At 45.9% G+C, this 22,929-nt stretch overlaps 2 protein-coding genes across 2 annotated transcripts in view; one reads left to right on the top strand and one right to left on the bottom strand.

Annotated features, from left to right (window-relative positions):
- LOC121545850 (low-density lipoprotein receptor-related protein 1) overlaps positions 1–22,929 on the top strand; it is a 147,986-nt gene that overhangs the window by 113,309 nt on the left and 11,748 nt on the right. The window contains 31 exon segments of the mRNA XM_041856721.2: positions 121–247; positions 384–535; positions 846–970; positions 1,596–1,970; positions 6,586–6,775; positions 7,083–7,287; positions 7,521–7,713; positions 7,944–8,069; positions 8,350–8,478; positions 8,700–8,819; positions 8,932–9,045; positions 9,365–9,514; positions 9,774–9,896; positions 10,520–10,636; positions 10,892–11,020; positions 11,559–11,681; positions 11,952–12,092; positions 12,722–12,909; positions 13,166–13,349; positions 13,548–13,633; positions 13,914–14,033; positions 14,360–14,547; positions 14,840–15,045; positions 19,366–19,554; positions 19,640–19,788; positions 20,346–20,439; positions 20,714–20,830; positions 21,006–21,125; positions 21,376–21,498; positions 21,784–21,909; positions 22,257–22,373. Of these exon segments, the coding sequence (XP_041712655.2) occupies positions 121–247; positions 384–535; positions 846–970; positions 1,596–1,970; positions 6,586–6,775; positions 7,083–7,287; positions 7,521–7,713; positions 7,944–8,069; positions 8,350–8,478; positions 8,700–8,819; positions 8,932–9,045; positions 9,365–9,514; positions 9,774–9,896; positions 10,520–10,636; positions 10,892–11,020; positions 11,559–11,681; positions 11,952–12,092; positions 12,722–12,909; positions 13,166–13,349; positions 13,548–13,633; positions 13,914–14,033; positions 14,360–14,547; positions 14,840–15,045; positions 19,366–19,554; positions 19,640–19,788; positions 20,346–20,439; positions 20,714–20,830; positions 21,006–21,125; positions 21,376–21,498; positions 21,784–21,909; positions 22,257–22,373 (4,646 nt within the window).
- Positions 2,160–5,116, bottom strand: LOC121545848 (galanin receptor type 1-like). Its single transcript, XM_041856719.2, has 5 exons — positions 3,803–5,116; positions 3,535–3,671; positions 2,979–3,374; positions 2,772–2,853; positions 2,160–2,667 (listed from the first exon to the last, which is right to left on the bottom strand). The coding sequence occupies exons 1-5, from the start codon at positions 4,020–4,022 to the stop codon at positions 2,399–2,401; spliced, it is 1,104 nt and encodes a 367-aa protein (XP_041712653.2). The 5' UTR covers positions 4,023–5,116; the 3' UTR covers positions 2,160–2,398.

Below are 22,929 nucleotides of genomic sequence, written 5' to 3'. Positions count from 1 at the left end.
TGATGGTACACTGTAAATACGCTTTCATTGTGGTATTTAATCCATAGAGCAATCTAGAGAGCAAAAATGTTCTTGCCTTCAAACTCATATGAGTATGTGTGTGTCTGTGTGTCCCTGCAGGTATCTGTTCTGGACAGAGTGGGGTCAGGTCCCCCGTATAGAGAGGGCCCGTCTGGACGGTTCTCAGAGATTAGTCCTGGTGAACTCCAGCATCATGTGGCCCAACGGAATCTCTATCGACTACAGGGTGCAGTACACACACACACACGTATCCATCTTTCGGATTCACACACATCCAGCATTTTTCTCCTCTCTCCGCTTTACAACCTTGTTGTTGAGGAAAAAAACGGTTTGAATATTTGTCTGATTGTTTGTGTGTGTAGGAGGGCCTGTTGTACTGGTGTGATGCGCGGACAGATCGCATAGAGCGTATCAACCTGGAGACAGGAGAGAACAGAGAGGTGGTGCTGGTTAACAACAACATGGACATGTTCGCTGTGTCCGTCTTCGAGGGCTACATCTACTGGAGTGATAGGTGAGATCCCTGCTGTCGTATCCCTGTCACCTCCTCTGTCTTTGTTTGACCCTTAATATTCCCTGCTACCCTGCTATAGTATGCTTGATTTACTTGACTAAAGAGCTTGGCTCCTTTAAGGAGCATAGGCCATAGACAAACAGAAAGGACTACAGGATGCAGTATGCAACTCCTAACATCTTATGCCGTCCTGCTATTTACTAACCTGAGATTCCCATTGCGTGATTGTCATTTAATACAATTTGTGCTGTTTTACCTCAAAGCCTGTTTGAAAGTGACTGATAGTGTTTTGTGTGTCGTGTTGGACCAGGACTCATGCCAACGGTTCTATCAAGAGAGGCAACAAAGACAATGCTACAGAATATGTGTATCTGAGGACAGGCATTGGTGTACAGCTGAAGGACATCAAGGTCTTCAACAGGGACAGGCAACAAGGTAAGAACATTTAACCCCTAACAGAAACACACAGAAAACATGTGTGCGGCAGGGTTGGGATCCATTTCATTTTAAATTGGTCCACGCAGGAGTTTAATTGGTATTTCAAAGGAAAAGTAAAAAAAGGGGCTGAAATCCTGTATTGACTGAAATGGAATGGAATTCTCTCTTACCCTGGTGTGCTGTGTTAAGTTGTATGAGACTGATGTGTGTATGAGACTGATGTGTGTATGAGACTGATGTGTCTATGAGACTGATGTGTCTATGAGACTGATGTGTGTATGAGACTGATGTGTCTATGAGACTGATGTGTGTATGAGACTGATGTGTCTATGAGACTGATGTGTGTATGAGACTGATGTGTGTATGAGACTGATGTGTGTATGAGACTGATGTGTCTATGAGACTGATGTGTCTATGAGACTGATGTGTCTATGAGACTGATGTGTGTATGAGACTGATGTGTGTATGAGACTGATGTGTGTATGAGACTGATGTGTGTATGAGACTGATGTGTCTATGAGACTGTGTGTGACCAGTGTGTGTGTCTATGAGACTGTGTGTGACCAGTGTGTGTGACCAGTGTGTGTGACCAGTGTGTGTGACCAGTGTGTCTCTCCCTCAGGCACCAACATCTGTAAAGACAACAACGGCGGCTGCGAACAGCTCTGCCTTTACCGCGGCAACGGGGAGCGAACCTGCGCCTGCGCACACGGCATGCTGGCCGAGGACAGCCGCAGTTGCCGCGACTACGACAGCTACCTGCTCTACTCTGAGCGGACCATTCTGAAGAGCATCCACCTATCAGATGAGACCAACCTGAACGCCCCCATCAAGCCCTTCGAGGACCCAGAACACATGAAAAATGTAATAGCTCTGACCTTCGACTACCGCGGAGGAGGGGGGAGGGGAGCCAACCGGATCTTCTTCAGTGATATACACTTTGGAAACATCCAGCAGATCAATGATGATGGATCGGACCTCAAGATGGTGGTGGAGAGTGAGTATCTAACATTTACCATGTTATGTTATATTGTCGACGAGACAAAACATTCTTGCTGATCCTCTCAACTATTGAGCAGGGCATCACATAGAATTGACAATTTTAGCCCAGTTTTCACACACTCGTACACACACAGTTTTAATCAGTTTGTGCTATGACAAACAGGAAAAAGGAAATGGCCTCAGCTGAGCTAATTGTGTTTATTGAAATGAAATGATGTTGAGGTTGTAAGACAGATCTTATTCAAATCAAACATGTTTCCCTAGTGTCCATAGAAGGTCCACAATGGTCCATAGAGTGGACTATTGAGTGCCTATAGTGGTCCTTAAAGTTTCCATAGAAAGTTCATAGAATGTCCATAGAGCGTCATTAAAGAGTATCCATTAAGTATCCACAGAATGTCCATAGAGTTTTCATAGTAACCCTTAGAATCCGGGTAGGGGTAGTGGTGGCGTATCCAGCTCCACAGGGTTGAAGGGCTGCACCATGTCCCTTCCCCCCACCACCCCCTTACACCCTACTATACACCGCCTGCACCCCTCCCATCTCTCCCGGCCCAAGTCCATCAGATCCCTCCTGAACTTATTGGACATGAACATGTAGAGGACGGGGTTAACCACCGCTGCAGAAGACGCCAGGAGGCGGACAAAGATGGCTATACAGCGGTAGCTGGGGATACTGGAGATCTTTCCCCCTGTGAGGGAGAGAGGGAGCGATAGAAGTTTAATCCAGTTCACAATATTACAACAATTGAAAAGACAATATTCAGATTAAAAAATTAAAAAATTATGTAGGCACCTAAGAGGGAGAACATGAGGCCATAGGAGGGCAACCAGCAGAGGGTGAAGACCAGCACCAGCAGCGCTGACGTGTGGGTCACCTGTGGGTCACAGAAGTAAACTGAACACTAGAATGCATAGAGTTAAAACTAGATGCAACACTAGAATGGATCATGGATATCTCGGCAACATGACTACAGGATGGCGGCCATCTTAGTCAGGTTACCTGGCTCTGGTAGCGCTCCAGCTGGGGGGCATGTCCCAACAGTCTCTTCTGGCGCAGGAAGCAGTAGATCTTGGCGTACATCATCACAATAACCCCCAATGGTATCGCAAAGGCAAACAGGAACAACGCCGTGCTATATACCAGCTGACTGAGGCCGCCCAGGAAGGCGAAGCAGTGGAACACGCTGGACACCGCCACCATGCGGAAAGCAAACTGCGGAGCTGCCAGGGCTGTGGCGGGAACCCAGAGGAGCGCCACGGTCAATTTGAGGCGGCTGTGCATGCGGGAGCGGTAGGACCAGGTGGGGTGGACCACAGTCAGGTAGCGGGTCACGGCGAGCGCAGCCAGCGTGAAGACTGAGGCGGAAGAACAGGCCACGCCCAGGAAGCTGACGGCCTAATAATAATCAATCATCATAATAGAGTTATAAAGCGCATTTCTCATACCCAAGGCACTATACAACATGATAATAAAAATTCTGTTGAAGATCTAAATCTGGAAGGATATTAAAAAATGAACCCTAGTCAAAGAATGAGAAGATCAAGAGATGAAGGACCTTGCAGAGGAAGCTGCCGAAGGGCCAGGAGCCCAGGGCGATGGCGGTGGTGTGGAAGGGCAGGCAGAGCAACAGCAGCAGGTCAGCAGCACTCAGAGCCAGCAGCAGGGTGTCGGTTCCATGAGGAGGCATCCCACCTACACACACAGTGGAAAAAATATTTTCTTTCACGCTTTCATGTGTCGTCCTCCGGGCTTCTTTCTTTGTACTTTTTAACGAGTTTCTAACTGTACAAAATGTTTACCCCAAAAGTCAATCAATCAATCACCTCGCCTCCTGCGGCCAGCCAGGATGGAGATGACCAGGCAGTGGCCCGCCAGGCCTGTCACAAGGATGAGGCCGTCCAGCATGGGCACCAATAACTTATTCACCTCGGTCCCGTCTGTCCCATTCCCCTGGCCCCCACCACTACTACTGTTACACAAAGCTCCCCCATCACTATTGTTCATCAGCAGCATTTCACCACAGTTCTTTGCTGCAAAGCACATTTGAATTCTATTCTATTCTGTCCTCCATAGACACACACGGCGGAGCTGATTTTTCGGACTACTAATTATCACAAATCTTGATAGTAATTATAATGACTGTCTGATAATAGGTGACATAACAGTAACTGTCTCTGACACACTGACACTCCTCCCAACGCCCCCGGACTGTACCCTCTCCTAATGTAAAACCTTATCACTCATAACCACATTGGCACTTCAATAGGATGACTGACAGGTTCACTGACACTTTCACAATGACATGCAGCAGCTAACTGAGCAGTTAAGATCCTTAATGTTTAGAAGCTTGAACAATGCATCTGTGTCTGGGCGGTTCTTCCTTGTCTAGAATGCAGTTAAGATTCTTTATGTTTCCACAGCTTAGACGTTGACAATCTTTATCCGGGCGGTTGCTACTTGACAAGAATGCAGCATCAATTTAGTTTGTTTAGTTTCTACAGTCTCTGGCCAGAACACCCAACAAGACTAGAATCTCATAGAATCAGGGGCGTAGTCCACTCCAGAGTTCCAAAACAAGTTTTAATGATCCAAGTTTACACACAAATACTTATTCTTAGAGACTATGACATTGAGAGAGGAGTCCATCCCTGACGTTGGCTGCAACAGTGTTCCATATCAGTATCCCCCCCCCAAAAAAAAAATGTATCAACAAAGAAAATATCAATCCAGTTCTGGCCCTGAGCTTGTATTGAAAAATGTAAATCCAGTCTCTTCCTTAATGTTGTATTGATTTGTTGAAACCAAGCAACACTATAATACAAAGGAATGGCTGTCGCTGGCTGCCATCTCAGTTGCCATTAAATGCAGTCAATTCTACATGATGTTAAGTGCCTCACAGCGGTGTCTGTAGTGTTGTCGTCCATTATGAGGCTAATTCAGGTATCCTGCCTGCCTGGCCACAGATTCAGATTCCTCAGGCAGCTAGAGAAGAGGCTGAACAACCAAGAACGAGAGAGAAGGAACAAAACAAAAAAAGAGTACAGAAGAAAGACAGGGAAAGAGGGCTTTGTTTGTCTTGAGAACGATACTCCCTGTTCGTCTGTCGGATAGGTAATGTTGTCAGCATTGGAACAGCGCGGTTTTAGTTTACTACTGTTTGAACAGGGGCTGAGATAGGAGAGGGGAGGAGGAGGAGAGTCACAGATGTGTTTCTGGGAAATTACAGTTCAGAACACACTAACACTGGCAGGAACATAACCTTTGAATAGCTTTACTGATTAACCAGTTGTTTGCTAGATTCCTCACCAACATCTCTTTTTTGTCTGCCCTTGTCACTAGGAATTTCAAGGATGTAGAATATCGACTGTGGCTTGGACGCCACCTTAGTAGAGTTCTGGTTGGTTAGCTTTAAATGCTGGCCTGTTCTTATGGTGGACCCTCTCTGCTACAGTATGACTGCTTGTCTTTAGGTGCACTAAGGTTGATTTACAGCCCTCCTCCATCCACATTAAACACCAGGGAGAAAAATAAGTAATTATTGACTTTTGACCATGAGCAAACAGTTACATGGAGTGTCCAGACTTTTATTATTGAGCAATTGCTGTCATAAAAATGGACAGTGGTGTGACGCCAGCAGATGATGAAAAGCCCATAAGGGATGAACCTTGAAAGAGTCTATAGGGGATTATGTTTGGGTGACCTCCCTACTCTGCTGGGTGTCACACAGCTACTTGAGTCGGAAACGGGTTCTGAAATGAAAACTGTAGAGGGAGAAGCTACATTGTGTGCGTGTGCGTGCGTGCGTGGGTGGGCACTACATGCGGCTGAGTCCTTCACCCCAGCTCATTTCCGTAAAGTGACAGAATTTGCTCTAGTGGTGTCATTTTTTCTTTTCTTCCTGGAATAACAAGTCACCATGAATAACAGGGTCCGCTGGGAGAGGAGCGGTGTGCGTGTGTGTGCAGGCAGTCAGCCATGAAATGACAGGATGATACTGAACAGCAGGCATGGCAAGGTCCTTCACTCATAGCACTGTACCATTTATCCTTTCTTTCTTTCTCCTCTCTCTCTCGATCTCTCGCTGTCTTTCTCTATCTCCCCTCTCTCTCTTTCTCCTCACAGCTTTTTACCATTCAACAGCTGATTTGGATGGACATGCCCGTATAAGAACCTTTCCTATTGCCATTTACATTTCTGGAACGTTTACCATGCTTGCAACTTATTCCATCTTTTAATGATGATTCATTGAAGTTGAATTCACCCCTTAAGGACCTTTGTAAAGAGGTTTGCTCCCTTTGCCAGCACTACGTACACAGAGGCGTTCCCTTCTTTTTTTCTGATGTAGTTGTTTGGATTTGTAGTTGCTTCCTTCTAAGCAGGCTATGCTCTTTCATTGGCTCTCTTTGTCTGTTTGCTAGTGACCCACCAAGGTCTGTGACCGTAGTATTGACCGTGTTGTGACCACTACACTAAAGGATGACAGGGCAGTGAAACCTTAATCATGTCTTGTCCTGTTTTCTACTGCACTGTCCCAGTCCCTCAATATGGCCTACACCTTTACTGACTGTCTTTCCCCCTCTGTACTCTCTCTCTCTCTCTACCCCAGATGTAGGCTCAGTGGAGGGCTTGGCGTACCACCGTGGCTGGGACACCCTCTATTGGACTAGCTACACCACCTCCACCATCACCCGACACACGGTCGACCAGAGCCGACCGCAGGCCTACGACCGCAACACTGTGGTCACCATGTCTGGAGACGACCACCCCAGGGCCTTTGTACTGGACGAGTGTCAAGAGTGAGTGGCAGCGATGTTCTTTGTATTTTTTGAATGTAGAATAGAAGTAATGTGAATTACGTTTCAAAGCCCCTGACAATTTGGTCTAGATTCCATATGCTTTTTGATGACTACTAGATTTGATTTGATGGCTGAAATGTCAACCGTAGCTGTTAGGTCACTTTATTAGTCCATTACTGGAGTAATTTATTCATTGACTCTATTATTTTGTCTTTCTGCCAAACTGTCTGTTTATTTGACGTATCTGAGCCATTTTCCAAAGCTATTTTAAACTCTCCCTTTACTTCCTGTTGTCCTTCTCTACTAGTCTGATGTTCTGGACCAACTGGAACGAGCAGTCTCCCAGTATCATGCGTGCCAGTCTGTCTGGTGCCAACGTTCTGGTGATCATCGGTAATGACATCCGCACCCCCAACGGCCTGGCCATAGACCACCGCGCCGAGAAACTCTACTTCTCAGACGCCACACTGGACAAGATAGAGCGCTGCGAGTACGACGGCAGCAACCGCTATGTGAGTCACCTCTGTTACCTATGTCAACGCCGTTATCTGTGACTTCTTGGGACAGAGTTGACGCCAGCCACTATAGACTCCAAGGGTCTGCAGATGGGGTTTTCTCTTATCTAACCATTTTATTTGTTTTGAATCGAAATAAGAGCTGTTATTTTCTATGGTGAGAGTGTTGTGCCTTTTGTTTGTCTTCAAACAACCACTTTTCTTACTAACCATGTGACTTCCCCCTATAGGTGGTTGTGAAGAATGAGCCGGTGCATCCGTTTGGCCTGGCAGTGTATGGAAACTACATCTTCTGGACTGACTGGGTCCGCAGGGCCGTGCTCAGAGCTGACAAGTTTGTGGGTGGAGACATGAGGTTGCTGAGAAATGACATCCCCCAGCAGCCAATGGGAATCATCGCTGTGGCCAACGACACCAACAGCTGTGAGTGATGGAACTCGTTGGAAGGTCAAAAGGGGGCGGGTCATTTATGCTGATGAACTGCCAATTGAGTTCAATGTAGTCTAGATGGTTTCAAATTGGCACACTTAATCATGTCTATGCAAATAGACTTACACAGATATTACACAGGGTTACTGTAAAGCTCTTTGTGACAACTGTTTTTGTGAAAAAGGCTATATAAGTACATTTGATTGATTGATTGATTCTACCAGGTGAGTTCTCTCCCTGTCTGACCAACAACGGGGGCTGTCAGGACCTGTGTCTGCTCACCTCAGATGCGAGGGTCAACTGTAGTTGCCGTGGAGACCGCAGACTCCTGGAGGACAACTCCTGTTCAGGTGAGAAGGGGCGGGGCCTGGGGACAGTTGGAGCAGTGGTGGTTGGCTGAACTATGCTTGGGTGATGAGTAACTGCCTGTAATCTTCCAAAGCCAGTCTCTGGGGAGAAGTGTAGAAATCAGACCTGAAAACTGGTGTTAACCCACTGAGCGAAATGCTAATTTTGATGACGATGATCAGTCCAAGGGCGAGTCAATCAATAGGTTCTCGTTAGTGTCACAGTCTGGTTAGGATACATGGTGCTGACTGTCTCTATCTCTTCCCGTTCCTACTACTGTAGCTCTGAACACGTCGTGTGGCAGTGTGGATGACTTTGAGTGTGGCAACGGGGACTGCATCAACTACAGCCTGACCTGTGATGGCATGGCCCACTGCAAGGACAAGTCAGACGAGAAGCAGTCCTACTGCGGTGAGTCTGTGTGTGTGTGCATGCGTGAGTACTTGAAATCTGTGCTTCTTGAAATACATGCACAGTGTTGCTGTTCACCATCTTTGCACTACAAATGAAAGAATTTGGATGTCAGTTTAATTTCAGGAGAGAGAATAGTATAATAATTGTTTAGTGATATTGTATTAGTCATAGTAAGACAACTAGAGGACAATGTCTAATGATGGACTTCCTCTCTGCAGCGAACCGGCTGTGTAAGAAAGGCTACAGGCGCTGTATCAATGGACGCTGCATCGGTCACATGTTCTGGTGTGACGGGACTGACGACTGTGGAGATCACTCAGACGAGCTGCCCTGCAACAGTAAGTAGTGTGTGTGTGTGTGTGTGTGTGTGTGTGTGTGTGTGTGTGTGTGTGTGTGTGTGTGTGTGCGTGCGTGTTACTATATTCATTCTAATGTGTGTGTGTTCTCCAGTGACCCTGTGCAAAGCTGGAGAGTTCCAGTGTCGAGATGGAAGCTGCATTTCCAACTCCAGCCGATGTGACCAGGTGGTCAACTGTGAGGACGCTAGTGACGAGATGAACTGCTGTAAGTCTACAACCCATCTTTACATGTTGGATATCTGGAAAGAAAGATCATTTGAGCTCTTTCTCTGACCCATCCTGTATCGCTAATCAAGAACTGCTGTTCAGTATGGAATGCGTCTGAAATGGAACACTATTCACTATATACTGTAGCTAGTGCATACATTTTTAACATAGCCCACATATGACTCTGATCAAAGGTAGTGCTATTTAGGGTTCCATTTCCTATACACTCCATGTTGAATGGACAGATACTGCTCCCAAGAGCCCCTCAACTAATCACTAATGATTTTTCATTAATGTATGATGTCTCTCCTCCCCAGTGCCAACTGACTGTTCCCGCTACTTCCGTCTGGGGGTGAAGGGGGCGACCTTTCAGAGCTGTGAGAGGACCACACTGTGCTACCTGCCTTCCTGGCAGTGTGACGGCAACAATGACTGTGGAGACTTCTCAGATGAGAGAAACTGCCCAGGTAACTGAGAGACAGACATATCTTACCTTTCTCCTTTTATGGCCTATTGTGCACTATATCATTCAGACAGGGCTTTAAATGTTATGCGTTTTCTTTCAAACAGTGCCAAAATGGGCGGGGTGGCACTTTTGGGACTACTCTATTGGTTACATTGTGCAGGCAATGAAGCATAGCTATTTGAACCCCCGGTCTGACTCATTGCCGAACTTCTTTAGGATATTCAAAGCGTTACACTGTACTCTCTGTCTCTCTCCACCAGACAAGAAGAAGCTGAAGTGCCCGGTGAACTTCTTTGCGTGCCCCAGTGGTCGCTGTATCCCTATGAGCTGGACCTGTGACAAGGAGAACGACTGTGAGAACGGAGCTGACGAGACCCACTGTGGTCAGTCTACTTGACCAATATAGATACCTTCTGTGCTTCCCCCATTCCCTTAACTGATGTAATACACAACTTTGTATTGTACTGTCGTGCCATCAAGATCAAAACAGTGTGGTTGTCACGTTCGTTGAATGACGGGTCAGACCAAGGCGCAGCGTGATATACGTACATGTTTATTTTAACTTATCAACACAACGACAAAACAACAACCGAAACGTGAAGTCCAAGGTAGAACACACAACATACCTTACAAGATCCCACAACTACACAGTGCCAATAGGCTGCCTAAGTATGATCCCCAATCAGAGACAACGAGCGACAGCTGCCTCTGATTGGGAACCACACCGGCCAACATAGATCTATACATACTAGAATACAACATAGAATATATACAACAAGGAATATACACACCCTGACTCAACATATACGAGTCCCCTGAGTCAGGGCGTGACAGTTGTCTCCCTGCATTTTCAATAGATAAACACAAAAGGCATAGATCAAAGTTTAAAAGTTCATTCAAAGAAGTTGTCCTAATTTCAATATTTTTTGTACATTTGGTGATAAATTTATTCTTACACAAAGTAACCCAGATTAAATTCGATAACATTTTCCCTCTGTCTTTGCAGATAAGTTCTGTATGTCCACCGAGTTTGAGTGTGGGAACCATCGCTGTATCTCCAACCACTGGGTGTGTGACGGCGCTGACGACTGTGGTGACAATAGTGACGAGGACAGCAGATGCAGTGAGTGACTCATCCCACTCCTATGATCTATGCCCAGATCAGACATAGTTTTCTACCATTCCCACTGCTGACATTGACAGCAATTACCAACAGGATTCCCAAATTCTCCCAAACATATTTACACAGGAGGAGCCTGATAAGTTGATTGATTGATTGGTTGGTTGATTGATAGGTTGATTGATCAATTTCATTTTATTAATGTCAACCGCTAGTCTAAAGTTATCTAACCTGTTCATATCTCCTACGTTGCCATAGAAACCAAGACGTGCAGCCCAGAGGCATTCCAGTGTCCCGGCACTCATGTGTGTGTCCCTCAGCGCTGGAAGTGTGACGGGGATAAGGACTGTCTGGACGGGGCTGACGAGAGCGTCAAGGCTGGCTGCTGTGAGTAGTAGTCTTCTTCAGTTTGCTCCACTGTTTAGGCACCTTGGTTTGAAAGTGAGGTAGCAACAGCATTTATTTTCCTCTGTTGTGAGTAGGAGGACAACCACAACACGTCCCCAAATGTCCTAATAATCACCACAGTTTATCTGAATTGGGCTTTGATAGTATAGTACTCTGCCCCTATGGCTGGTACCCATCAAAGATGGCTGCTGTGAGTTGGAGGACACCTCTCAACACCTCCACTCACTCCATAATAATCACCACACCTGAATTGGGCTTTGATAGTAGAACTAAGTAGAAAGTAGAATGTTCCCCATTTAGCTGTGGTATTAATAGATGAATGGGAAGGCATCAGACTTCCATTCAGTCTATTTAGGATTCATCTCAGTGATATGATCAGCAGAAACTTAAAAGGCAGGATCTGAAGACTCTTGTTAGAGACTGCTGAGGGTATGTGTCATTCATGTGTCATTCATTTTTGCAACACCCTCTGTTTGCTAACCCATTCTCACTTTCTCTCTCTCTCTCTCTCTTTCAGTGTACAACAACACCTGTGAAGAGAATGAGTTCATGTGTCAGAACAGACAGTGTATCCCCAAGCACTTTGTGTGTGACCACGACATCGACTGCTCCGACGGATCCGATGAGTCCCCACAGTGTGGTGAGTGTGTGACGCTGCGTGAGCACCGAGGAGGAGACTGGGATGAAGGGATGCTGGGGGATGTTATGTGTTTCTTGTGTTCATTCCTTCTTCCCTTAACCACTGATCTGGTAGTACAGAATAAGTGGAAGCCATATGTTGAAAACCTGTCATTCCTCTCAGTTATTGGTAATAATGAAGGAATAGGGGTGTAGAAAGGAGACCATTTTACAGTTATTGAGACTCAGCCGATGTCTCAGTGCTGACATGCTTACCTCTCTACCCATGTAGAGTACCCGACGTGTGGGCCGGAGGAGTTCCGCTGTAACAACGGCCGCTGCCTCAACCGGAAGAGCTGGGAGTGTGATGGAGATTTTGACTGTCAGGACCGCTCTGATGAAGCCCCCAAGAACCCCCAGTGCACAGACTCAGGTCTAACTGACAGTGTTCTGTATCTATACTATAGAAATATACAGTATGACACTGCATTTGTGTGTAATTTTGAGGTTGCATTGTTAACTAATTCAATTGCATATGGCTTCTGCTGAAAAGGCCATAGCATCCCTCACAGTAGGTTTTGTTTTGGTAAAAAATGTAAAAAGCCACTGTCGACTCAGACATATTAAAGGGGCAATATGTAACTTTTTGGGCGACCTGACCAAATGCATATAGAAAAGTGAGTTATAGATCTATCTAAGAAGTGGTAGATCTGTTCTATGTGCTCCATTTCTATGCTTCCCGTTCTTAAGTTTTGTTTTTGCGTCTTTCGGTTTTGTACACCAGCTTCAAACAGTTGAAAATACAATATTTTTGGTTATGGAAAATATATTTCACAGTTGTTTAGATGGTACAATGATTCTTTACACTATACTAGCTTATTTTGTCACATAAAATGAAATTAGGCAAACTATTAGGGTTTTAGCAACCAGGAAATGGAGGAGCGATTTCTGCATAGTGCAACTTTAATGTTCTCTGTGGCCATAGCAGTAAAGCATCCTTACTTGTTGGAGCTATTAGCCCTTCATTCTGCATAACCTAAACTGCGTTATTTTGACCTACAGAGAGGAAGTGTAACGACTCTGCCTACATGTGTCGTAATGGGAAGTGTCTTAACGAGACGTTGCTGTGTGACCGTAACGACGACTGTGGTGACGGCTCTGACGAACTCAACTGCTTCATCAACGAGTGTCTCAACAGCAAGCAGAGTGGCTGCTCCCAGCTCTGTGAGGACCTCAAGATAGGCTTCAAGGTAAGGGCTGTGTTTGTGTGTGTGCGTGTTTGTGTGTGCGTGTGTCTGCATGTAGCTTGTGTGCATGTTTGCAATATTTCTACCAGTGTAATACAACCTGGCAATTCTGCGACATTATCAGATCTGTCCACCTCAGTCTCATCTCCCTCCTATTGGTGAACCATGTGAGTCTGCTGGTATAGCACCGACCTAGCGTAGCTATAAAGGTGTTCTACTGTATTTGACATGCTGTTTGTGTGTCCCCTGGGCCCTACAGTGCAGGTGTCACCCTGGTTTCCAGCTGAAGCGGGATGGGAAGACGTGTGTGGATATAGATGAATGTACCACATCCTACCCTTGCACCCAGCGCTGTATCAACACACACGGATCCTTCCACTGTCTCTGTGTGGAGGGCTTCCAGCTACGACCGGACAATCCTACTATCTGCAAGTCCACGTCTGGTAAGACCAACAGCGGGGACTACTTGGATTTTTCCGTTGTAAAATGTTTTCAAATGTATTCCATTGCGGGCCCCAAGGAGCATGACCCATCTCTTAGTGTTGGGAGCATGTGCCTCTCTTTATGACAACTTCAACCATGTACAGAGCCCTTTTCTGGTCCCCCTAACTCTTATCCTCTATCGGTCTGTCTCCCTACAGATGAGGAGCCCTTCCTGATCTTTGCCAACCGATACTACCTGAGGAAGCTGGACCTGGATGGCACCAACTACACTCTGATAAAACAGGTGAGACAGCAAGCACTGTGTGGGATCAGTGTGCTATTTAACCAGGTGTCAGTTTATATGAGTATTTATTATCAGTGATAGTGATATCTAAACAGATGTAGGCTATATCCTGTATGTATGTGTGTGTCATGTTTGTGGGCATGTCTGTGCGTGCATTCGAGTGTGTATGCTTGGAGGAGTGGAGCTTTTTGTTGCCATGATTATAAACATGATTTGTGTGTATGTGTAATATCATTTGTGGATCCAGATAATATGTTTAAAATGTATGTGTGGGTACCAGGGCCTGAACAACGCAGTGGCTCTGGACTTCCACTATGCAGAGCAGATGATCTACTGGACAGACGTGACCACTCAGGGCTCCATGATACGACGTATGAACATCAACGGCAGCAACATTGAGGTCAGTATGGCAGTTGTCCGGTCTGTGACTCTCATTGAGTCTGTGGACAGCTGGCTAGTCCTTGGCTCTGATTGGACCATTGAGCTGTTAGTGACTCTGATTGGTCTGTTGGCCTGTCTGTGACTCTCTGATTAGACAACTGACCTGTTAATGGCTTTCAGATTGGATATTTCTCAAGTCTGTTATTCTCATTGGACAGTAGGCTAGTTTAATTCTCTCTTATTGAACAGTTGGCCTTTCTGCGGCTCTGATTGGACAGTTGGCCCGTATATGACTCTGGTTGGTTAGTTGGCCAGTATCTGACTCTCTGATTGGCTCTTGTCCAGGTGCTGCACCGGACCTCCCTCAGTAACCCAGACGGATTGGCTGTAGACTGGGTGGGAGGAAACCTGTACTGGTGTGATAAGGGGCGGGACACCATCGAGGTGTCCAAGCTAGGCGGAGCCTTCCGGTCGGTCCTGGTGAACACCGGCCTGAAGGAACCACGCGCTGTGGCTTTGGACGTACGCAACGGGTAAGAGGGACAGCCAAGAGTATGATACATACAGAACATGAGGTTAAACTATAAACTCCTGTATGGTCTGAGACTCTGTACGAATGAATTGTGAAATATAATGGAATGTTAAGGACAGGAGTTCTTCCTGACCACATCCACATTTAGGCTACAACTAGTACCTAGAGTTTTTCCTGGTCAGGCCATGTCCTATCCGGCTCCAAGGACCATGTCTACAAGATGGTGCTCTTTTTCTCGAATAATGATTCTGATGGTGTAATAATATGATGCTGTACCCTGTCTTGTTCCTCAGGTACCTGTACTGGTCAGACTGGGGTGACAACCCCCACATAGGGCGGATCGGGATGGACAGCTCCAACAGAAGTGTGATTGTAGAAGATAAGATCACCTGGCCTAATGGTCTTACATTAGACTTCATCAACGACCGCATCTACTGGGCCGACGCCAGAGAGGACTACATCGAGTTCGCCAGCTTGGATGGGACCAACAGACACACAGGTAATGCATATTGACATACAGTAGCCTACACACACACAGATGTGCAGATGCTCACGCATGCATGCATGCAAACACACACACACACATATACAATTGTATGAGAACCACGGTCCAGCGCACAGGTCACAGTGGTGCCGGTTAGAGCCGGGAGAGGGAGTTGGAGGGAGGGAGTTGGAGGGAGGGAGGGAGTTTTTCCCATGCCAATAAAGCCCATTCAATTGAGAGAGAAGACTATTGTTCTGTCAGACTACTGAGGAGGCTGTTATATGCATGATGTCTGAATACCCCAAGCCTTGTTACCAGACTAAGGACAATACTTTATATTGTCAGCCAACCATGCAGAAGAATGGAGGGATGCAGAGGAGTTCCTGATTTGAATTCCTCACATTTTGACACTAGAGCATGTTGCACATAAAGCATGTTTTGAGAGAATTCTCTCCCCGCCCATATCTTGGTCATCATGGAGGTTTCATAGTAGAGTTGGGATATATGTAGGTTACAGTGAGGGAAAAAAGTATTTGATCCCCTGCTGATTTTGTACGTTTGCCCACTGACAAAGAAATGATCAGTCTATCATTTTAATGGTAGGTTTATTTGAACAGTGAGAGACAGAATAACAACAACAAAATCCAGAAAAATGCATTAAAAAAATGTTATAAATTGATTTGCATCTTAATGAGGGAAATAAGTATTTGACCCCCTCTCAATCAGAAAGATTTCTGGCTCCCAGGTGTCTTTTATACAGGGAGTGCTCCTAATCTCAGTTTGTTACCTGTATAAAAGACACCTGTCCACAGAAGCAATCAATGAATCAGATTCCAAACTCTCCACCATGGCCAAGACCAAAGAGCTCTCCAAGGATGTCAGGGACAAGATTGTAGACCTACACAAGGCTGGAATGGGCTACAAGACCATCGGCAAGCAGCTTGGTGAGAAGGTGACAACATTTGGTGCGATTATTCGCAAATGGAAGAAACACAAAAGAACTGACAATCTCCCTCGGCCTGGGGCTCCATGCAAGATCTCACCTTGTGGAGTTGCAATGATCATGAGAACGGTGAGGAATCAGCCCAGAACTACAAAGGAGGATCTTGTCAATGATCTCAAGGCAGCTGGGACCATAGTCACCAAGAAAACAATTGGTAACACACTACGCCGTGAAGGACTGAAATCCTGCAGCGCCCGCAAGGTCCCCCTGCTCAAGAAAGCACATATACAGGCCCGTCTGAAGTTTGCCAATGAACATCTGAATGATTCAGAGGAGAACTGGGTGAAAGTGTTGTGGTCAGATGAGACCAAAATCGAGCTCTTTGGCATCAACTCAACTCGTCGTGTTTGGAGGAGGAGGAATGCTGCCTATGACCCCAAGAACACCATCCCCACCGTCAAACATGGAGGTGGAAACATTATGCTTTGGTGGTGTTTTTCTGCTAAGGGGACAGGACAACTTCACCACATCAAAGGGACGATTCCATAGAAAATTCAATTTTCTAATTCCATAGAAAATCTGTGGAGGGAGCTGAAGGTTCGAGTTGCCAAACGTCAGGCTCGAAACCTTAATGACTTGGAGAAGATCTGCAAAGAGGAGTGGGACAAAATCCCTCCTGAGATGTGTGCAAACCTGGTGGCCAACTACAAGAAACGTCTGACCTCTGTGATTGCCAACAAGGGTTTTGCCACCAAGTACTAAGTCATGTTTTTCAGAGGGGTCAAATATTTATTTCCCTCATTAAAATGCAAATCAATTTATAACATTTTTGACATGTGTTTTTCTGGATTTTGTTGTTGTTATTCTGTCTCTCACTGTTCAAATAAACCTACCATTCAAATTATAGACTGATCATGTCTTTGTCAGTGGGCAAACGTACAAAATCAGCAGGGGATCAAATACTTTATTCCCTCACTGTATATACAGTGGGGGAAAAAAGTATTTAGTCAGCCACCAATTGTGCAAGTTCTCCCACTTAAAAAGATGAGAGAGGCCTGTAATTTTCATCATAGGTACACGTCAACTATGACAGACAAATTGAGGGGGAAAAAATCCAGAAAATCACATTGTAGGATTTTTAATGAATTTATTTGCAAATTATAGTGGAAAATAAGTATTTGGTCACCTACAAACAAGCAAGATTTCAGGCTTTCACAGACCTGTAACTTCTTCTTTAAGAGGCTCCTCTGTCCTCCACTCGTTACCTGTATTAATGGCACCTGTTTGAACTTGTTATCAGTATAAAAGACACCTGTCCACAACCTCAAACAGTCACACTCCAAACTCCACTATGGCCAAGACCAAAGAGCTGTCAAAGGACACCAGAAACAAAATTGTAGACCTGCACCAGGCTGGGAAGACTGAATCTGCAATAGGTAAGCAGCTTGGTTTGAAGAAATCAACTGTGGGAGCAATTATTAGGAAATGGAAGACATACAAGACCACTGATAATCTCCCTCGATCTGGGGCTCCACTCAAGATCTCACCTGCAGTGCCAGACATGTCCCCCTGCTTAAGCCAGTACATGTCCAGGCCCGTCTGAAGTTTGCTAGAGTGCATTTGGATTATCCAGAAGAGGATTGGGAGAATGTCATATGGTCAGATGAAACCAAAATATAACTTTTTGGTAAAAACTCAACTCGTCGTGTTTGGAGGACAAAGAATGCTGAGTTGCATCCAAAGAACACCATACCTACTGTGAAGCATGGGGGTGGAAACATCATGCTTTGGGGCTGTTTTTCTGCAAAGGGACCAGGACGACTGATCCGTGTAAAGGAAAGAATGAATGGGGCCATGTATCGTGAGATTTTGAGTGAAAACCTCCTTCCATCAGCAAGGGCATTGAAGATGAAACGTGGCTGGGTCTTTCAGCATGACAATGATCCCAAACACACCGCCCGGGCAACGAAGGAGTGGCTTCGTAAGAAGCATTTCAAGGTCCTGGAGTGGCCTAGCCAGTCTCCAGATCTCAACCCCATAGAAAATCTTTGGAGGGGAGTTGAAAGTCTGTGTTGCCCAGCGACAGCTCCAAAACATCACTGCTCTAGAGGAGATCTGCATGGAGGAATGGGCCAAAATACCAGCAACAGTGTGTGAAAACCTTGTGAAGACTTACAGAAAACGTTTGACCTGTGTCATTGCCAACAAAGGGTATATAACAAAGTATTGAGAAACTTTTGTTATTGACCAAATACTTATTTTCCACCATAATTTGCAAATAAATTCATTAAAAATCCTACAATGTGATTTTCTGGATTTTTTTTCTCATTTTGTCTGTCATAGTTGACGTGTACCTATGATGAAAATTACAGGCCTCTCTCATCTTTTTAAGTGGGAGAACTTGCACTATTGGTGGCTGACTAAATACTTTTTTTCCCCACTGTATGTGTTCTTGGGGCCTTATCCTGACCAGACTGACCATGGTTCCTTGTGCCTGACGGAAATAGATTGGTTCTGTAGTGTACAGTGGAGCCATGTTGGTGCTCTGGTACAGTGGTGCTAGCCCACCTGTGGGTCATTAACCTAGGCGCGCACACACACACACACTTTCTAATGGGGACAGTGTGTTTGCTGATGGAGACACAGGCTGTTTGAGTTCAGATAAGGGAGGGAGCTGGTCAAAGGCCACTCTGTAGATCCACCAACATCTCCTCTCGGGCTCCAATATCATAGAAGAAACTCCCACTGGACTTGTCCAGGTGGCAGGAGACTCATATAAAGTTTCAACCACAACACTGATTTAGAATATCAATTAACCAATTATGAGATGCCACCATCCTAAATCTAATGTGTGCTGTTTCAATCCAGGCGTGTGTGTGTGTGTGTCTGTCTATGTGTGTATTGTAGATGTAGCCTACTGTGCTTTTACAGCAGAGGACAGTCAGGTAGCTAATGGTGTGTTTCCATAACAACATGTCCCAGACACGTGGAGCAAACAGAATGAGTGTATTGTTGAGGAACATTCTTAAATGCATACAGTCATGACCGTAACCGTGATAAGTATGCAAGCCACAATGAAGCGTGGCTCCTGTTGCATAACCCATAGACAGTAGTGAGGCGCTATCATGAATGGCTGATGCTCCATCACCAGTTTTCCCTGTGTTAGTCGTTGGGCATTGTGTGACTATACATTTGACTGACAACATTGTGATGTAATTTAAGTCCCCCAGTGTTTTGACCTGACTAGGAAAAACTCTTGGACCCAGGTTTTTGCCAATAGCGGTTTTCCTGGTCAGGTCATGTGGTGGTGGCCAGGTAAAATGCAGGGCCCTTTGTGTAATATGATACTAATAACGTCACTACTCAATGACTGTGTGTGTTTGTGTCCACAGTGCTTACCCAGGACATCCCCCACATTTTTGCCATGACTCTGTTTGAGGAGTACATCTACTGGACCGACTGGGAGACCAAGTCCATCAACAGGTGTCACAAGACCCTGGGCATCAACAAGACCACCCTGATCACTACCCTCCACCGGCCCATGGACATCCACATCTACCACCCTTACCGCCAGCCAGAGGGTAAGAGATAAACATGCACAACACACATGGACACACACACAGTAGTTCCAGTTAAAAGACTTCCCTTCATCCCATATGCTTCCAGTGTTTAACCACCCGTGCCAGACAGACAACGGCGGATGTAGTAACCTGTGTCTGCTGAGCCCTGGAGGGGGCTACAAGTGTGCCTGTCCCACCAACTTCTACCTGGCCAATGATGGACGCACCTGCATGTCCAACTGCACTGCCAGCCAGGTGAGGGACTGTGTAATGATATGGCCATTGGGTGGACAGACAGCTAGGGGGCAGCAGAGCCTCTTGTGGAATGGGAGAATATTACATTGCTGTTATTATGCTTTGTGAGTTAATTAAGCATCACTATCTACACAGTAGAGTGTGTCATCAGCTTGAGTTCAGCCTCTTAATTGGGCTTTGATAGTAGAACAAAGTAGGAAGTAGAACATTCCCCATTTAGCTGTGGTATTAATAGATGAATGGGAAGGCATCAGACTTCCATTCAGTCTATTTAGGATTCATCTCAGTGATATGATCAGCAGAAACTTAAAAGGCAGGATCTGAAGACTGTTGTTAGAGACTGCTGAGGGTATGTGTCATTCATGTGTCATTCATTTTTGCAACATCCTCTGTTTGCTAACCCATTCTCACTTTCTCTCTCTCTCTCTCTCTCTCTCTCTCTCTCTCTCTCTCTCTCTCTCCTCCCCTCTGTGCCATTCATGTGTCATTAATTTTTGCAACACCCTATGTTTGCTAACCCATTTTCTCTCTCTCTCTCCTCTCTCCTCCACGTCCAGTTTGTGTGTAAGAACGACAAGTGCATCCCCTTCTGGTGGAAGTGTGACACGGAGGATGACTGTGGGGATCGCTCGGACGAGCCTACAGAATGCCGTGAGTGTGCCACTTTTTCATCCAAAGCAACTTAGTAAAGTGTTTGCATACATTTCTAGTGTGTGTGTATGTGGTCCCTGTGGGAATTGAACCCACAACCTTGGCAAAGCCAGCGCTACATAAAATGGGTGAATGAGGAGTATGTGGATGTATAGCAAAGGGTCATTGATGCTTCTACAGGGCTCTGAGGATGAGAGGTAGGGGGTAGTTTCAGACTTTAAAACAACCTCAATCTGACTGTGTCTCTGTCTGTGTCATCCATTTTCCCTTATAGCTGAGTTCAAGTGCAGGCCAGGCCAGTTCCAATGTGGGACAGGCATCTGTACCAACCCAGCCTACATCTGTGACGGCGACAACGACTGCCAGGACAATTCGGACGAGGCCAACTGCGGTACAGCCTCTTTCATGCTTTGTCTGTCTCCCTCTTTTCTCACTCACTCACTCCCTCAATCTTTCATTCTCGCCCACTCTCTCTTGCCCTCTCCCACACTTTCTTTTTAGCCCCATCTCTTTCTCTTCTCTTCTCTTCTCTGACATGTCTTCCTCCGTGTGTGATTGTTCTACAGATATCCACGTCTGTCTGCCCAGTCAGTTCAAGTGCTCCCACCCCAGCCGTTGTATCCCGGGAATATTCCGCTGTAACGGACAGGACAACTGTGGAGAGGGAGAGGATGAGACGGACTGCCGTGAGTCCACACTTCCCATCTCCCCATCTACATATATGTGTTTACATGCATGTTGTATCAGTCTAGTACTTTGTACTTTATTGTGGTATTACTGCTGGCCATGCTGCTGTCTTGTGCCAGGTCTTTCTTGTAAAATAGGTTGCATTTCAGTGAGACTAACCTGGATAGATGTTCAATAATAAGGAAAGTGTTGATGTTGTGAGTTGCTTCCAGTCAGTAACAGTTGTCTGTCTGCTCCCTCTCCCTCTAGCCGAGGTCACGTGTGCGCCCACCCAGTTCCAGTGTGCCATCACCAAGCGCTGTATCCCTCGCGTCTGGGTGTGTGACCGTGACAATGACTGTGTGGATGGATCGGACGAACCAGCCAACTGCAGTAAGACCCCACCCCTCTGTTTCAGAAGACTCTTCTAGACTAATGACATACACACAAGTCAAGTTCAGCATCCATGTTGAAGTAGAATACAAGTTTATACTTACGGGTTCTGGCTAACATACCGAACTAGTCATTTACAAATGCACTAGATCTTACAGACCTCGTAACATCCTCCCCCATCACCTTTTACTTTACTCAGTCTATCTGGCCTGTTACAAGCCTCAATCTCTCCCCCTCTTCCCCTCCCCCCTCTTCCCCTCCCCCCTCCTCTCCTCCCCCCTCCAGCCCAGATGACGTGTGGCGTGGATGAGTTCCGCTGTAAGGACTCTGGACGCTGCATCCCGGCCCGGTGGAAGTGTGACGGAGAAAATGATTGTGGAGACTCATCTGACGAACCCAAAGAGGAGTGTGGTGGGTGTTCTGTTCTGTCGCCTAGGGAACAGAGAGACAGCTCAACCAGCAGCTTCAGAACTCCAGTTCTTATTACAATGGAGTTTGTTTAGGATCTCGGACTACATCCATGGCACTGTATGATTGGTCCTCAAAATGGATTGGTCGTCAACATTGGCAATGACCTCTAGTGTAGAAGGTTCAATTATGAAGCAGATACCCAGGATGTAGAGTTATGTTTCGTGGCAGATCTTTCTGTTTTGGTAGTGTTCTGCTGTGTGAAGGTTCATTTTACGACGTTGACCTCCTGGACTGCATGTACTCTATATAATTGTGTTACGGAGTTGACGGTGTATGTCTCTGTGTAGATGAGAGGACGTGTGAGCCGTACCAGTTCAGGTGTAAGAACAACCGCTGTGTCCCGGGCCGTTGGCAGTGTGACTACGACAACGACTGTGGGGACAACTCGGACGAGGACAAGTGTGGTAGGTGTCTCACTGTCATCCCTGTTAGTGCACTCTATCCTCATTCGATCATGTCACCAGTACAGTATCACTGCATTGTTCCATTGCGTTTATATAATGCTCATGGTTTGTGCTCCTCTAGGGATTAGACATTGGGCTTTGGTGGCTTGCTCCATATGACTGCCGAAATACAGTTTCAATTGTTTGATTCTTGCATTTGCCTTTGTCTGTGTCTTCTTGTGGTATGTTTTGTAGCTAAAACATAGTCTTACCTGAAAAGTTGCCATTCATTCAGTAGAAATTCATTCAGTTTGGCCTTTACTCTTTTAATATCATCTCTTATGCATCTCACCTCATGTAATTTCTATGTTTCATTTCACACTGACTGACCTGTTGGCATGGGCCAGAGGTAGGTCTCCACTTTTAACCATCCCCATCTCCTGGAGCCCTAATGTGACTACTCCTCCTCTCCCATTGCATCCCATTCAATCCCATCGCAGTCATTTGTATGTCTGATGCTGCCCATTTTGAACTCCAATCCCCCCTGATATCTCCTCAAACAGTGAGAGGTCAAGAG

Source organism: Coregonus clupeaformis, chromosome 30 (genome assembly GCF_020615455.1).
Source record: "Coregonus clupeaformis isolate EN_2021a chromosome 30, ASM2061545v1, whole genome shotgun sequence".
In the NCBI taxonomy this organism is placed as follows: Eukaryota; Metazoa; Chordata; class Actinopteri; order Salmoniformes; family Salmonidae; genus Coregonus; species Coregonus clupeaformis.
This window is presented reverse-complemented; position numbering and strand designations above follow the sequence as displayed.

Excerpts from the sequence above, each read along its gene's own strand:
- LOC121545848 (XM_041856719.2), bottom strand. The coding sequence starts at position 4,022 with ATGTGCTTTGCAGCAAAGAACTGTGGTGAAATGCTGCTGATGAACAAT. Across the intron at positions 3,672-3,802 it reads GGCTGGCCGCAGGAGGCGAG|GTGGGATGCCTCCTCATGGA; the intron begins GTGATTGATTGA and ends CTGTGTGTGTAG. Across the intron at positions 2,854-2,978 it reads TGGAGCGCTACCAGAGCCAG|GTGACCCACACGTCAGCGCT; the intron begins GTAACCTGACTA and ends TGTGACCCACAG.